The 17,406-nt window shown below is 40.6% G+C and overlaps 1 protein-coding gene across 2 annotated transcripts in view; it reads left to right on the top strand.

Moving 5' to 3' along the window:
* The window catches only part of Srpx (sushi repeat containing protein X-linked), a 75,672-nt gene extending 63,014 nt beyond the window's left edge, over nt 1–12,658 (top strand). For both annotated transcript variants that reach the window (XM_038316616.1, XM_038316615.1), the window contains 5 exons: nt 1,901–2,022; nt 2,627–2,806; nt 4,579–4,712; nt 6,867–6,988; nt 12,109–12,658. In XM_038316616.1, the coding sequence (XP_038172544.1) occupies nt 1,901–2,022; nt 2,627–2,806; nt 4,579–4,712; nt 6,867–6,988; nt 12,109–12,292 (742 nt within the window). In that variant the 3' untranslated portion in view covers nt 12,293–12,658. The remainder of the gene's footprint in view (nt 1–1,900; nt 2,023–2,626; nt 2,807–4,578; nt 4,713–6,866; nt 6,989–12,108) is intronic.
* The last annotated feature ends 4,748 nt before the right edge of the window (nt 12,659–17,406 follow it).

Here is a 17,406-nt window from a genome sequence, read left to right as displayed (position 1 = left end):
TCTGTGGTTACAGTTTGATGCAGAACTTTTCTATTTCTTGTCTGTTGCCTGTTCCTGTTTCCAAACTTTTCATTCTTGCTTTTAAACTTTTGAGCACGTCAAACAGTTAGAAAAGCTTGTGATCCAAGTGAAGCTGTCCTCTGACCTCATTCCTGCCTCAAGCTGGCTTTTCTGGGCCACGATATTCATAGTTTGATGTCCAGCTAAGCAATGGGTAGTTACGATTAGTGAAGGTCAGTCACATGTTGTTCTAATGTACTACTTGGACATATACCCTGGAGACCCCTACTGTATGATATCAGTATGCTCATCTATACATTAAAGTTTATGACTCAGTTAGACCTCCTGGAAGAGGTTCCATACATGGACAATAGGATGCTTCTGACTTATGTCATTTTGGGCCATTAGGCAGGAGCAGAGTTTCTAGAATGTTGTCAATCCTACAGGGCTCAAGACAGAGCATTTTTGTGCACAATTTCAGCTGTAATTTCTCAAAGATAAAGTTTGATTATTAAAAACATTTACTCTTGATATATATATATATATATATATATATATATATATATATATATATATATAAAATAAAACCCCTAGGAAAAATTTCATGGAATTGAGTTTAAAAATAAGTCATATGAAAAAGCAACTAACTATACACACATGAAATGTGTACACATTATACTATACATACTGTAGTAGTCTATATAGTCTATACTATATGCATATGTGCAGACATCAAAATTTTAAAAATCACTTTAGAATTGGCATAATTTGGGGTTGGGCACTCTTTACCGTAGCTTGTTACAGTGCCTGACTCAGTTCCCGGCATATAATCAGTTCTTAGCTTTCTGCACCAGTTGAAGTCTTGCCCAACAAATTCAAAATGTAAACTATCAAGTCCCCATGGGACCTCTTTTGTCTAAAAGTTCTGACATATGTGTTTCTTTTGAGTCCCCTTGATGACGCCTGTTATTTTCATGATGAAATAGTCTCAGAGAGATTAGCAATCACTCCTACTTGAAAGATGATCTGAATTTACATTTGTTATCTAAGGATCTTAAGATCTTCAGGCATCGAAAGTCAAAAGTGACACCTCTGAGTGGTGGGATGTCTGATACTTTCTCAAGACTCCTCAGTTCACATGCCTTGTAAGTGTGTCCCACCTATGTGTAAAGCTTTCCTCAGTGGTGACAATGATTATTTCACATGGCTATTATCAACAAATATCACGGCTCCTAGGGGCTGCAGTGAATAGGTGAGTTTTCTAACCAAAAGCTGTCAGTTGGTTGTGTTATACCAACTGACGTTGCTCTCAAATCGCTAAGAAGATAGATGTTATAGTCACCATGTGTTGTCCAATCTTGGTCAAGTCCCTTAGCCTTTTGTCGCTGTAGTTTCCTTTCCTGCAAAATGGAGAATTTTACTTGCCTAATAGGAGTTCTATGAGTATTAAATTAAATCATAGATAATCAACCATACCTGATACATGTAAGATTTAGATAAGGTAGACAATAAAAATTTGCTTTTACTAATATAGTATTAGGAGAGTCAAAGATTCACAGAGATTTACCATTTGCTCAGAAAGGTCTTAACACTGACCCAGAAGGAAAAAGCAAAGAACATTCTAGTACCTATTGCAGGCTTCAATTGCCAAATGGCCAACTAAACTGTCCTCTGAAAGAATTTCCTCATAAAGTATTGTGTTGTCTGCCCAGCAAGGAAGACATGAAGGCTCGGCCCCCAACCCCTGTTCTATCCTTAAGCAACAAACAAACAAAGGAACAAAACCGTCAAAGTGCCCTTAGCTGAGATCCAATTGCTCTTGTGAAGGAGACTCCAGACTCAACAGCCGCTATTTAGGTACACAAGCATAATCCTGGGTATTTCTGCTTTCTTCCTTAAGTGTTATTCTAAAAGGCCTCCCTCCAGGCTCGAATTTTCCAGAAGGAGACCACAAGATTGAATACACAGTCCATGACAGGGCTGAGAACAAGGGCACCTGCAAGTTTCGAGTAAAAGTAAGAGGTGAGACCGTTGCTTCCTGTGACTGTCAAAGGAAGGGGCCAGGCCCCCAAGCCGGACTGTTCTGCATGCCCCTTGTAGCACAGCTACTGCCAGCTTTGCCTTAGGTTTTGGTGATGCTGATGGAAGCGGTTCATCTTAACGCCACGGTCAGGATGGCGGGGCTATGTAGGAAACAGGACTAGCTTCGCAGTAGCGCACCGCTGACTGTCCAAGAAGACTACTACTTACTAATGTTTCTGTCTCTGAGCTAATATGTTCAGTACCTGAGATAAATAACCAGAGTGCTTAGGAGTCCCCTTTTTTGGTCTGTCTGAAAAAAAGTCGTTTTTGAAAACTTCATGTTTCAAGATTTGGACAGGTAGTATCATTTACTATTCAGGGCTCAGGCTCCTCATGTGTAACACGAGGTGGCTAATGCTGCTATCTATCTCAAGAATACCTACCATTGGTATGGGCGGTGACCATTATGGGGCATTAGGTAATAGTCTTCCTTGCCTCCCACTCATTTTACTAGTTGCATAACATCATGACAAACTTCTTCTCTGGTTCCTTTATGGAAGGAGGGCTCTGGACTAAGGTTATACTGGGTTTGTGTCCCCTACAGTCAGACGCTGTGGCAAACTCAATGCCCCAGACAATGGTTACATGAAGTGTTCCAGCGATGGTGACAACTACGGAGCTACCTGTGAATTCTCCTGTATTGGTGGCTACGAACTTCAGGGTAGTCCTGCCCGGGTATGCCAATCCAATCTGGCTTGGTCTGGCACGGAGCCCAGCTGTGCAGGTATGCGTGCAGTTCTTGCTCCAGCTTGCATGAGAATCTGAAGTCCCCTGATTCCATGGCAGGAAAAAGCAGCTTCATTTCCTGCACGTTTTCAAGTTCAGTGTCAACTCTGCACATCTGAGCAGGTGAAAAGCCCATGCTGCAGCTCGTCTCACCTGTCTCCTTGTCTTGCTTTTGTCTGTTCTCTGGTTCCCCACTTCACATCTAAGAAATAACCCGGAGGCCAGAACTCAGGGCCAGCCTTTAGTGACATTAAGCCAATAGATTGTTCACTTACTTTACAGCTGGAGGATTGAGTTTTCAATGCTAGCTGTGTTTAGACAGTATAATTCCCGCGTTGCATCATTGGCTTGAATGCCGTGTGGTGTGTGTGTGTGTGTGTGTGTGTGTGTGTGTATCTTGGGCATTTGAAATCCTTCCTCCTGTGTAAAATGAGGAAAATCATACCTCTCTTAAATGTGATCATCTTCTGAATGCTGTAATAGAACAGTTCCTGGTACATGGTAAGCCTTTAAAATGTACCAGTGGATTCCCCCTCCCTCCCCTAAGGTTTCTCTGTGTAATAGTCCTAGCTGTCCTGGAACTAGCTCTGTAAACCAGAGGGGCCTCAGAGTCACTGAGGTCTGCCTGCCTCTGCCTCCCGAGTGCTGGGATTAAAGGCGTGCACGACCACTGCCTGGCATGCCAGTCATTCTTACTGATGAAGAGCAATTGGGCTGAGAGTGTGAAATCTAGACTAACTTTTTTGTATGCTTTCCCTTGTCTCAATCCCGGGTATCTCTTCTTTTTCCCCTCCTTTAACTCCACCATTCAGAGCAGGTGGATGTTAAACAGAAAAGTCGCAGACTCCTCAGATAAGTACTTAATGGCCATTTCTGTGATACTGAGGCCTAGAGTATATTATCAAATAATCTCATAAATCTCTCTAGCTGCTAGCAGTATATGGGCATGAAGCACTTGAAATAAGTCCAAATTCAGGTATGTGGTCAGTGTTAAATACACACCGATTTAAAAGTCTTAGCACAATAAAGAATATAAAGCACCCCCACTTTTTTGTATTGGTGGCATGTTGAAATATTTGAATATATTGGGTTGACATATAAAGCTCTTGTCACATATTTATTTGTACATTTCTAATGAAGCTATTAGAAAAATTTAAATTGTACACTTATTGTAAACTCTATAGTGACCCAAACTCTCTCAGATTGTGAGCGCTAAAGGCAATGTTAGAGATAATAACTGCCTCTCATTCAGAGCGATAGCCCAGATGTTGACACATAACTATCACTCAGTTTAGTTGACAGGATGAAAATTGCAATGAACAATGATTTTAAAGCTAGCCTTGTTGGAAATACTAGCACCAAGTTCATAAAACCTACCGAGGGTGTTCTCATTTTTCTTTTGTAATTTCCTTTTCAGGGCCAGACTGTTTGCTGCTATGTGTACTGAGCCAATCACTTAGAGCTCTTTGTCATTGATCAGTTTCCATGGAAAAATTAGAATTAAACTTGGCTCATGTTCTCTGTGGCCATATCAAAAGAACGATGAATTTATGTTAGACTAAGCCACTGAGTTTAATGTGATGTGTTACAGCAACAAGAGAAAGCTAGGGTGCCTCGTCTGTCTATTACTGGTGTTTCAGGAACTCACTTCTCAAATCAACAGCTTAAATTTGAATTCTCATCTCAGGGTCTACTTAGGGTTTTGTATGTGCCTGGCTAAGCTAAGCCAGAACTGACGGGGTGAACTTATGTGACCATTTCTGATTACAGCGATGAATGTCAATGTCGGTGTCAGAACAGCAGCCGCACTCCTGGATCAGTTTTACGAGAAAAGGAGGCTTCTCATTGTGTCCACACCCACAGCTCGAAACCTCCTCTACAGACTGCAGCTGGGGATGCTGCAGGTGAGGCCTTGGCAAAGCTAAGGTGTGTGTGTGGGGGGGGGAGACCTCTAACAGGAAGAAGACGGGCAGTTCGCTAAAAGCAAAGGCCAGACTCAACGCCTAATCCATTTAGGGCGAGTTTAAGGGACCAGCACTTTAGAGACAGTCATTCATTTCTGGGGCTGGTGTATAACCTTATTAACATTGACTCCCCAGAGTTAACCCAATCATTCTCCAACCATCGAGGTTTGTCTGTCTTTGCTAATAAGCTTAATTGACATGCTGTCCAGGCCCAGCCGAAGAACAATTGGCTTTGCTGAGCCTGTCCAGCACATTCATAGACTGGAGGTGATCAATCAGGTATCTTCCTGATAGACTGGCTAAGGAGATAAAAAGCATCCGAGAGCCTCTAGGCACCATATCCCTCCCTAGGAATTTCCCCTACTCTAATGAAAGTGAATCTTGCTGCTACTCAATGAGACACTCAACACGTTTGGGGAGGGTAGAAACTGCAAGGATCATACTAGAAGTTGCCTGTTTGTTCTTGAAGTTGGTCAACTTCACCAAATGTTAAAGAAGCAGGATCTGCTGCGCTTCCTTTCTAGGATCTCTCATTCATTAATTCCTGTTAGAACCGTCTTGGTTTAATCGAACGTCAGTGGGAATACAATGACTAGTGAGTCTTTCTTCCACTATTTTTTACCATCTGAACAGGTCACCTACGGACTGTGAAGAGCCACATGAAATGTTGGGGTTACCTTGATAAGAACCAAATTCACTAAATCTGTATCATAAATCCCTCTCACCCTACCTGCTATTGTATACCTACCTCTGTCTTAATTAGGCTTACTATGGCTATGTTGAAACACCATGACAGAAAGCAACTTAGAAAGAAAGTTATTTGACTTCCACTTCCACCTTCATAGTTCATCACTGAGGGAAATCAGGACAGGAACTCCAGCAGGACAGGAGCCTGGAGGTAGGAGCTGATGTAGAAGTCATGGAGGGATGCTGCTTACTGACTTCCTCCCCATGACTTGCTCAGCCTACTTTCTTATACAGTCTAGATCACCAGCCCATGAAGGGCACCACTCACAATAGGCTGGGCCCTCCCCCATCATCACTAATTAAGAAAACTACAGGCTTGTCTACAGTCCACTGTTAGGACAAAATTTCTGTAATTGAGGTTTCCTCCTCTCAGATGACTTTAGCTTTTTATCAAGTTGGCATAAAACTAGCCAGCACAACCTCCTTGCTCCTCATAAAATGCAAATGTATATACTTACCTGGTTTGATGGTCCTTGGCATAGCAGCATGGCACACATACCTTGAGCCCTTATCTCTGAAAAAATGAATACACTCATAAACCCACCTTTCTTCTTTATCAGTAAACCTTGGCTCATGACCAAATTTGGCCTATTTCTAGCCCATTCCTGTTCCCCCAGGCCCCAGATAAACACCTGATTAGCTAGTTGGCTATGGCATTTTGGATCTAGATATTCTTATAGTTTTCTTCTTACCAACACATTCACATTTACCTTCCAGGATGTGGTTGACTTAGTAATAATTGTCTTGCTTCATATAGTACTGTTGTAAAAGTTCAGGATTTAAAAATTACTTTTCCCATTCAATCGGATTCATCTTATTTATCTTCTGTTACGTTTTTTGGTTTTGATTGTCACTGCTGCTCCTTGTGAGACCTCCTAACATGTAGTTGACTGAGCCACATCCTCTACAAGTTTCTCCTTGTTTCCTTGGGGGAGTATGGGGAGCATAGGGCAGGAGTGTGTGGAGGATGGGTAATTAGAAAAGAAAGGGGAACTCTGAAAAATCTTAATTTCTTATAAGAATGAGATTAGAAACTTCAGGGTGGGGATAAGAGTAGTGTCTTGGATGAGTTTTATGAAATTTGACTCATGCAAAGTCTCACCAGGTCTAGAAGTACCTTAGAGTAACCATTGTGTTTAGGATTTCAAAATCCCATTGCCCGGCTGTTTTGTGTAATTCCACTAGGAAGCTACTTAGATTTTTCTAGGCACCAGATTAGACTTAGTTTTTCAACTGTTTTCAGAACAATTTGGAATGGGCAAAGAAGCACCCACAAGCCCATTGCTGGGGTGCCAGTCTGCAGTTCCTTAGTTACACTCACACCTCCCCTGTTGCTTCCACCCCCAGCAAGCACAGTGTGGCCTGGATCTTCGGCATGTCACAGTGGTGGAGCTGGTAGGAGTGTTCCCGACCCTCATCGGCAGGATCAGATCAAAGATTATGCCTCCAGCTCTAGCTCTGCAGCTCAGGTAAGGAGCTGCTCTCTCCTTAAATTTCATTCCCTGTGAATACACTTGGATCTCACCATAGAGGCTCTTGTACCCGGGCAGGTTCCTTGATTTTTTTTTCTATTCAGTATTGAATTCAGGCAACCTTCAGTGTTTAATTACTTTTATTCTGGGAGTATTATAATCATGCTAATTGACATGTTTCTGCATGTGCAACTGAATTATGCAGTGGAAAATTGCTAGTGTTTTCTCCTTTCCCCTCCAACCAGGCTCTCTCTCTCTCTCTCTCTCTCTCTCTCTCTCTCTCTCTCTCTCTCTCTCTCTCTCTCTCTCTCTGTTAGAAGGAGAGGATGATTTGAAAACAAAATAACCTAAACAGCAGTCCTTGTCCACATTAGGATAGATGTAACACCCGATTCTGTGTTACCCTCTCGGTACAGTTCGCGCACCACTGTACCATACGCAAGTCGGGCAAGGGCCTGGAGATTGAAAGAACACACAAGAGACCTGGGTCATTCGAAAGGAGATCAGCCGAATGCCGTTTATTCAACCTTGGGGAAATCCTTATATGCGTTGCTGCCGCACAAGGATTTCCGCCCAGGCAGGTGGGAAATTACCACACCAAAGATGGAGTAAACAATGCCCTACAGCTAATCACCAGGTGGGGCAGAGGAAGCACAGGAACAAACAGAATGTTTTAGTTAGCTGACTAGAAACTGTCCTCAAGATGAACCCCAGGAACAAGGGTAGACCCGGGCCCCACAGATAGATACTAATTAGCCCTTTCAGGCTTGATCTCTTTTCCCCCCATCTTTCCTGAGCACTTGTCCATATGTCTGTTTCAACAATTGTATCTCCTTTTTGTCATGTTTATAAAGCTACAACCCTAATAGTCAGATTTTGAGTAATGTATTAAAACCATATTTAGCAGCTAAAAGATAATTTCAGAATAACCTACATTTTTTCTTGTATCTCTTGGCCACCTTGAGATGGGTAATTGTAGTGAGGAGCTGCGGGCAGGCCTGCTTTTCATCCTGCCCAGCTCCCAGCCACTGGCTAGCTTATGCCCGGGAAAGATTCAGCACGTTGGACCTGGTGGCTGGCTTCATTGCATCTCTCTCCCTAGGAGAGGCACGGCAGTCTAACTAACTTAGGAGAGGCGTGGCATCTGACTGAGCCATCTACCTCACTTCCTTCTTCCTGTTCTGTCTACTCCACCCATCTAAGGGCTGGCCAAGGCAGTTTCTTTATTAAAACAGAAGACCCTCCCACATCAGGTAATGAGGTAAAATAACACTTTTTTTTTGGTTTTTCAAGACAGGGTTTCTTTGTAGCTTTGTAGCCTTTCCTGAAACTAGCTCTTGTAGACCAGGCTGGCCTCAAACTCACAGAGATCCACCTGCCTCTGCCTCCCTAGTGATGGGATTAAAGGCATGCACCTCCACCACCTGGCTAAACTAACACTTCTTAAAAATCTTCCTTTCTTGCTTAGCTTTTATCTTTGGTATACTGCAGGGGACAGAGCCAGTCTCTATTCTCAAGGTCCCAGAAGTCTCCTTGTTTCTTGGAGTCTCAGATGGCTTTACCATCTTTTACATTAACTTCTGAAGCACACATTTCCTTTCAGTTTCCTGAAAATGAGGAAGAAAGAAAGTAAAAGTAAATAATGGTGTTAGTAAGGTTCTTGTTATATCAAAATACCAGAGGCAAGCAACTCCTACAGTTGTTTCTTTTGCTCATAATTCTAGTGGCTACAATCAGATGGGGAAACTCTATTGTTCTGAGTCTCTAGTGAAGGTCACCTCTCATGAAGGGAACACATGGTCATGTAAGTTACTTATATCAATAGCCAGAGATAGAAAAACAAAGAGACCAAAGTTTCATAATCCTTTTTTGAGGAGAGGCCTCCAAATGCCCTAAAATCCTCATGGTAGACCTTGCTTCTCAAAGTGTCTGCCATGTCCCACTAGTGCCACCTAAGGAAGTCTTTAACATGTGGGACTTTGGAGGACACTTACCACCCAAATTATAGCATACTCTTCTGTGTTTACCCTTGGAAATGTTGCACATCACTGATACCCCTCAGTCTATTGGCCAGAACTCATTACAGAATTGCACTTGACCTTCAAAAGAGGCTGTGAAGTGTGGTGGTTTATTATGTTTATGAAGACAATGATATGGCATTTGGTGAATTCTACCAAAAGTATTCAAATAAGTTCACAAAAGTTTCCTAAGAGTTGCATCACAGAGATGCTCTGGTTAGTTTTATGTCACCTTAACACAATCTAGCATCATTTGGCAGGAGGAAAGCTGGAGACAGAAACTGAAGCAGAGGCTGTAGGAGAACACTGATTATTGACTTGCTCTCCATGGCTTGCTCAGCTCTCACTTTTATACCATGCAGGACCACCTGTCCAGAGGTGATATCACCCCAATGGTCTGGGCCCTCCCACATCAATCATAAATCAAGAAAATAGATAGATGGCAGACACAGATACACACAAGTGATAAATACAATGACAATAAAATCTTGATTTAATTTTAAACTATTTAAAAAATGAAGGACAGAGCCGACAGGAACCAATGCCCCACAGGCTTATCTACAGGCCAATATGGTGGATACATTTTCTCAATTAAGGTTACCTCTTTCCAGATGATTCTAGCTTAGGTCCAGATAGGAAAAAAAAATGTTCTATCATACCATTTATCAATTTCTTAAACAAAACTTGTTGCAGGGGGCCAAAGAGATGGTTCAATGGATAAAGTGCTTACCTTATAAATGTGAAGACAAGATCAGAGCCTCAAAACATAAGTAAAGTCTAAGATGGCATGATGGGCCTGTCTGTAACTCCAGCCTTAGATGACAGAGACAGGGATCTCTGGAGCAAGCTGGCTATCTAGATTAGCCTTGTCATTGAGCTCTGAGTTCAACTGAGAATTCCCAGTTTCATGAATAAGATGGAGAGCCATTGAGTCAGTCTCCTGATGCCAACCTTGGGCTACCACAGCCACATCCACACGAATGTACATGTACCTGCATATATATGGTATATAGTATACACACATGCAAGCACAAACACAGACACATATATACCACAAACATGTTCATACATAAAAATAAAATTTGTTGCAGTTTTTAAAATTACTTTCTTAGGATAATAGGTGGTAGACACAGATACACACATACATGATAGATGTATATACAACAATAATAAATTCTTGGTGTAATTTAAATTGTTAAATGAAGAACAGAGTAGACAGGAACCAAAAAGGATATCACCTTAATAATCATATTATTTTCAGACTTGAAAAATAGTTATTTCAAGTATTTTCACCCTGGAAAGTGAGCCAGGAAGAGTTCCTTCCAATCTGATAATAGTCATCTTGTAGTTCAGAAATGCTGCCAACCTCACCCTCAAACCAAGCTCACAATCCATGAGGTACTTTACCACCCATCTCTGAGATGTCTGTGGTCTCTCAGCTCCAGTGGGACCCACTTGTGTTGCTCTTGCTGTTGTGATCACTTCTTTCCCACGGCGGTTGTCCCCCCCCCCTTTTGCTAATATTCTGTGTTAATCAAGGTACAAGAGTCACATGAAGAATGTGTGTAATAGCCACGGGGATGTTACCATTTGGGCCTCAGAATTGTTCTAAAACCACGTGGAACAGTGTTTCATCCAGCTATCCTTCCTCGAGTCTCCAGCCGTGGCATCTCTTGGCACTTTTCTCCTTCCATCCCTGCTTAGTTTCTCACTCCTCTACTTTCCCGCAACCCTCTTGTGCTTGAATTTACCTTGGCTACTTCGACTGTGGAGTGCCTGGCGGAGGCAGTGTAGTCATCTTCCTTTGGATTTTTAGTCAATAGATATGGATTAGCAAGTCAGCTTTCCACTGGGGAAAATACTAATTATGTCCTCATTTCATGAAACTGCTTTTTGAGAACTGCAGTTAGTTTATATTTTATGCAATAATATCTTTATTAATTTTTCAAGTTAGCATAAAAATGAATGGGTTTCATTAAGGCATTTTTATGCATGTATATTATTATGTTTTCTTCTAATTTATCCCTTATCTCTGACTGGCCTACCCATCTTACTACTTTTTCTTTATACAATTAAAAAAATTCTTGAAACCATTCATGAGGGGAAAATTCGCTTTAAATTCATATGTCAGAATATGTTCTGCCTGTTTCATTTCAGCTGGAACAAAAACAGGAGAGGAGATTGGGTGGCCTTGTTATTTCACTGGGCTCAGCTGTCTGCTTCTTTTTCTCTTGACTTTCTCATTTGAACTTGCTGGTATTGATATAAAACCTCTACATAGATGAAATCCATATGTTAAAAAAATACCACACATTTGAAACCATGCCAGAATACTTTTAAAACTTATTTGTGGTACTAATTATAGTCAAATACGTAGGAATGTCTGGGTGTAGCCCAGACAGTCCTAATTTAATTCCTGAAATAGTCATCACTATCAGTTTTTTAAAAAATGTTACTTTAATCAAGTGTACCTTGTACAGGCTTCTTCAACCTTGGACTGTTGGACACTTGAGGCTGGATATGCCTGTTTAGAAAGCTGGCCTGTATTGTAGTTTAAATATAGCAATATGTCTTACACTTATCAGCTAGATGTCAGTAGTAGCTAAGTCCCTTCTTAGGACAACCAAAAGTATGTTTAGACATGGGCAAATGTCCCATGAGTGGTCAAGTACTCTTGCTGGATAATCATCACCGTTATAGCTCTGACATTACTGCTCCCCAAATCTAGCCTTGTTCTATATGCTGTGTAGCAACTTTTGTTTATAGTACCATAGCTAGCCTGAGATCTTTCAGACCCCAATAATCTAAAGCAGAATTTCTCAACTTTTCTTCTGAATACCAGTTATCTGGAGATATTGCTAATAACTCAGATTCTAATTTGTTACGTATAAGGTCAGACATGAGCAAGTTCTTTCATGTGATGCTATGGGTCCCAGGTCCACACTTTGAGTGGCGGGGGCCTAAAAATGATTCATTCCTTCATGGCATCAAGGCATCAAGCATTTCTCTGAAAAGTATTATCAGAGGGATCTGGTTGCTCCCTAGAAGTCTTGGAGGTCAGGGTTTAACATAGCCAAGTATTCTTTTTATTTATTCCAGGCTGTTGCTTCGAATCCCACTCTACTCCTTCAGCATGGTGCTAGTGGATAAGCATGGAACGGACAAAGAACGTTATGTCTCCCTAGTGACACCCATGGCTCTTTTCAACCTCATTGACACTTTCCCCTTGAGAAAAGAAGAAATGATCCTACAAGCTGAGATGGGCCAGACTTGCAATACCTAATGGGATGTTACTTTCTTGGTGGTTCCTCATCTCTTTTTACGTAGTGCCGTGCCTTACATAGTGAGTGCCCTTTACCTGGGAAGGCCTTAAAAATATCCTTGATGTACAGATTTTCATTTGTAATTTTTAAAGTCTATTTTATTATGTGCTTTCTTTGCCCTTAAAAATTGGCACAATGTTTTTTTAACCTTGAAATGTTTCAAAGTATATGAATATATTTACTCTTTCTAACTATCCTTTTAGTTTGTTATTAGAAACTACAATCGCACAATGCTCTCAGCGTATTATTCATTGTGAAGCATACTTTTCTTTCCTTTTATTGTTTATATAATTCTTTTGTTAATAAAATATTTTGAAGCAAACTTACTAAATTTCAATTTTTTTAAAAAATCAAGCACCAAGCTTACATGCTTCATGTGCTCAGTAGTTTGAAGTTTTAAGCTGCCATTCTTTGTTTATTTTAAAAAAGGGAAACTGTAGGGGCCAAGTGACGTGGAAAAGAGCTTAGACCCCAAAGGACAGAATAGAAAATTAATATAATAATCCAAAAACTAAAGAACAAACCTTTGACGTCTTGCACCTAATGGTGTGAGAGCTTAAAGCTAGAGAAAGTGTTGACTACCCTAATTGCAGTTCCCCATGTAACAGTGTATTTCCCTTGTACAAGGAACTCTAAGTAATCCAGAGCTGATTTAAAGCATACAGGAAGATACATATAGGTTATAGGCAACCATAACGAGATTCTATATAAATAGTTCAATACCCACAGATTGGGTTATGCTTGAATGTCCTGGAACCATTATTCACTTTTAGAGTCTGTATGTGAAGGTAAAACACTGTGGATCTCAGTGATTGTTGATGGGTGGAGCTTCAAACAAATGAATCTATCAGTCATACAGACACTGGAGTCAGGTTGAAGTTTAGGAGTGGAAAAGTACTGTCTCAGAATCCTGAGAACTGTCTTCAAAGGCTCCTCATTTCTGTCTACTCTCAGTAAGAGATCTTATCAGAGTATGTCCTCCTTAGTGGACATGTTAACAATGGTAGAGAAATATCACAGAACATCCCTACAAGATATGGAACTACAGAAAATTAATGACTGCTGCAAGGAGAATTAGCTTCTCTGAGAGATGATCCCTCTAATGGGTTACCGAAATCAAAGTGTCAGCCAGAAACTATATAACACAAGCTACACTAAAGGGACTCAGTAGGTTGTATTTATATATTTATGCCTATATTTGTACCAATAATAACAAAAAGAGGTTATCAGTTTGAGAAGGAGTTAGGGGGAAGAAACATGGAGGGTGTTGGAGGGAGGGACATGGGAGGATTAGAGAGAGGACAGGAATGGGAGAAATGATGTAATTATATTTTTTATGTGATTTAAAAGGTGTCATCTCTTTTTATTGCTGTTGTTATTCTTTTATTTATTTATTTTTAAAAGAAAACTATCTTTTCTCATTTTACATACCAATCCCAGTTCCCACTCCCTCTCCTCCTCCCATTCCCTCCATTTACCTCCCCCACCCCTATCCACTCCTCAGAGAGGGTAAGGCACACTGCTCTGGAGACGGTCCAAGGCCCACCCTACTGTATCTAGGCTGAGCTAGGTATACATCCAAAGAGAATAGGTTCAAAAAAGCCAGTACAAGCAGTAGAGATAAATCCTGGTGCCATATTTTTAATTAGAAAAAAGACAAGGTCCTAGAAATGAAGGCACTGGAAGCAGGAGTATAAATGCACTTGACCTCGTTTTTTCTTGGTACCTACTACATCTGTTGATTCAATTAACCTTATATTGAAAATATTCAAACAAGGTCACATGATGCCTATATTGAAATTGTACAGACTTTTTCCCTCACTGCTTCCAAACCAATAAAGTATGAAAAATATGTCTAAACATTTCCCTTATATGGGCTACTATAAGGAATTCAGAGATGTTTAAAGTATACAGGGTATGTTCATAGATTAAAGGTAAGTACTATGCCATTCTATACGAGAAGTTGAGTAACTTTTGGGGTCCTGAGTTTGTGTGCATGTAAAAGTAGGGCTGACCTCTCGACTGCAACACACCCACAGAAGTTTCCATTCGCTGGTTGCATAACAGATCCCTTTGTGGGAAGGTCAGCTTTACTTGTTAGGCCTGTATTTGTATTTGTTAGTAGTTGAGCATGAAAAATCACACCTTAGAATTTAATGAAGAGCTAGATTTTACTCCTAGGTAAACATTTCCAAACATTTCTGGTATCAGTTTGACCCATAATCTATTCTTAAACAAAATAATGAAATGATAGAAAGTTCAATTTCCAACATATAGTGGCTTAATTATACTGCATGGACAGACTCTGTAGGAGCCTTGTCAGTTTGGATGCTCACCTTCCTGGACCTTGGGGGAGTTGCAAGGACCTTGGACTTACCATAGTGTAGGTGATGTGGGAGAGTCTTCTGTTTGTGTTGATTTCATTCGTTAATAAAGAAACTGCCTTGGCCCATTTAATAGGCCAGCCCTTAGGTGGGTGGAGTAGACAGAACAGGAAGAAGGAAGTGAGGTAGATGGCTCAGTCAGATGCCATGTCTTTCCTCTCCGAGATGGACACAGGGTTAAGATCTCTCCTGGTAAGCAAACACCTCGTGGTGCTACACGGATTACTAAATATGGGTTAATTAGCCAATAAGAGGCTGAAACTAATGGGCCAGGCAGTGTTTAAAAGAATACAGTTTCCATATAATTATTTTGGGTAATGCTAGCCGGGTGCCAGGACACAGCCCTGCCGTTCCATCTACAGTGTAGAGAACCCTAACTGCTCTTTGGCCTGGAGAAGGAGGGAGTGGGGATGTGGGTGGAGGGGAGGGGAGGGAAGTGGGAGGAGGGGAGGAGATGGAAATTTTTAATAAAAAATTAAAAAAATAAAGGACTTTGTTGCAATAGGAACAAAAAAAAGTACAAATGGGGAAGGAATGTCAATTGGTGATGAACTTCACAAAGTACCCTATGGCATGGGACAGCATGAGAGGAACTTATCTGATTTATTCAAACTAGTCTTTCTGGTTACTTGGAAATATTATAGTACTTTGACTCTGACCCCCAAATATGCAGATTATTTGAATACAAATGAATGCATGCATGACCTGTGATGTTTGAAAATTAAACACTCTACAGGATGACATGGGAGACACTTCAAAAATGTTATCAGTTGTTGTCTCTAGAACACAGGTTTCTCCCTGGAAATTTCACAGAATATTTTACATGTACATTGTGAAATCCTAGAAAGAAACAGCTGGATCTAGGGAGATAGCTCAGAACAATTGGTGAAGTACTTGCTGTGTAAAACGAGGACCTGAGTTCTATTTTCAGCACCCATGTAAAAAGTCAGGCAAGGAGGCTCCTACTTCTCAACCTTTGGCTTCCATGTCAAAGCATGCATGTGTAAATATATATTTTCATAAACAGCATGAATACACACACACATACAAACAACCCTCATTGCATGTTGTGTGTGCATGAGAGAGAGAGAGCGCACTAAAGGATATATATTCTTGGGCACATGTGTATAGGGAAGAAATAGGCAGTTAAATGAACTAAAGTCCAATAGAAAACACTGTCTGCTCAGTAGATGTCAGCAGAAATTCTCATTCAATTCTTTAAGTTATCAGGCCTGCTTAGGATCTATTTTGACTCCCAGACCATACTTGCCTGTTTTAGTTACAGAATCTGAGTCTCCTCATCTGGCTCTTTGCTGAGATACCTCATCATTTTTCAGTTGTTATCATTTCTCTGACTTCTTCACCTTTTAAAATAAAAAGACTACACATTTTACATCTTCATTTAAACATCCTCTCACCTCTAACCCTACAGGGGTATATATTGTAATTTATCCTTAATAAAGCACCCCAAAACTGAAGTTTATTTGACTTCTGATAAGTGATGAGAATCTTCAGGTTTGCTAGTTTTTTGATTGCCCTAAATATTTCAATATGGTGTATATTTTTTAATCTAGATATGGCAATTTTCTATAAGTGGCTGGTTCAATGGGAGTTTCTTAACCTTTATCAAAAAGTTAATGAACATTGAAGTAGGAGGTGGAGAAGCAGGTTGATCCAAGTCCAGGATGTGGATATTTATCTTGGTCATTTATTATTACAATGAAATTACTCCAAAACTCAGTGACTTGAAGAAATAAGCATTATATTATCTCACAATTTCTGTGTGTCAGAGATTTGGGGGGAATCTTGACTTGCCAAATCTGTACTGAAGTTTCTGATGAAGCTGTAGTCATCTGAAGACTTGACTAAAGCTACAGGATCCATGGTGACTCTCATGACTGGTTCTTGGAAGGTGCCTCTGTTCTTGCCCACATGGGCTTCATTACTCTCGGAATATGACAGTTGGTTTCTTCTAGTGGAAATGAGTCAAGAGTGATCAAAAATAGAAGCATTATCTTTTATGACAGAGATTCAAGAGATAAACTGTTTTACTTTCACTGTATCCAGTTTGCCACATAAGTCAGCTCTCCTCCCTCCCTCTCTCTCTCCCTCCCTCCTTCCCCCTCTCTCGCCTTTTCTTTCTTTCTTTCTTTCTTTCTTTCTTTCTTTCTTTCTTTCTTTCTTTCTTTCTTTCTTTCTTTCTTTCTTTCTGTGTTTTTTGTTTGTACTTATGTTTTTGTTTTTCAAGACAGGGTTTCTCTCTAGCTTTGGTGCCTGTCCTGGAACTTACTCTGTAGACTAGGTTGGCCCCGAACTCACAGAGATCCTCCTGCATTTGACTTCTGAGTGCTGGAATTACATGTGTGTGCCACCATTGCCCAAGGTCAACCCTTTTTGATATGGAAGCACAGTATAAAAGGGCATGGATACTAAGAGACAATAATCACTGGGGGCTATTTTCAGGCTTAATTACACTGGAGACCATACATCTTGGCAAATTCTTGATTGGAACCATGCCTTTTTATGGGAATAAAAATAGAAAGACTTTGGAATAATTAAATATAATTCTAATTGTGACTCCCAGCTTTTGTAGACAAACCTCTGATTTCCTAGCTTCTTGGAAGATCTTTTTTGGTAGTCCCAGGTAGTTCAGAGAGTTTTTGAAATCTTGTCATGTAGTCTACATTTAT

This window comes from Arvicola amphibius, chromosome X (genome assembly GCF_903992535.2).
Source record: "Arvicola amphibius chromosome X, mArvAmp1.2, whole genome shotgun sequence".
Lineage (NCBI taxonomy): Eukaryota > Metazoa > Chordata > Mammalia > Rodentia > Cricetidae > Arvicola > Arvicola amphibius.
Note: the sequence above shows the minus strand (reverse complement) of the source record. Positions and strands in the feature narration are given on the sequence as shown.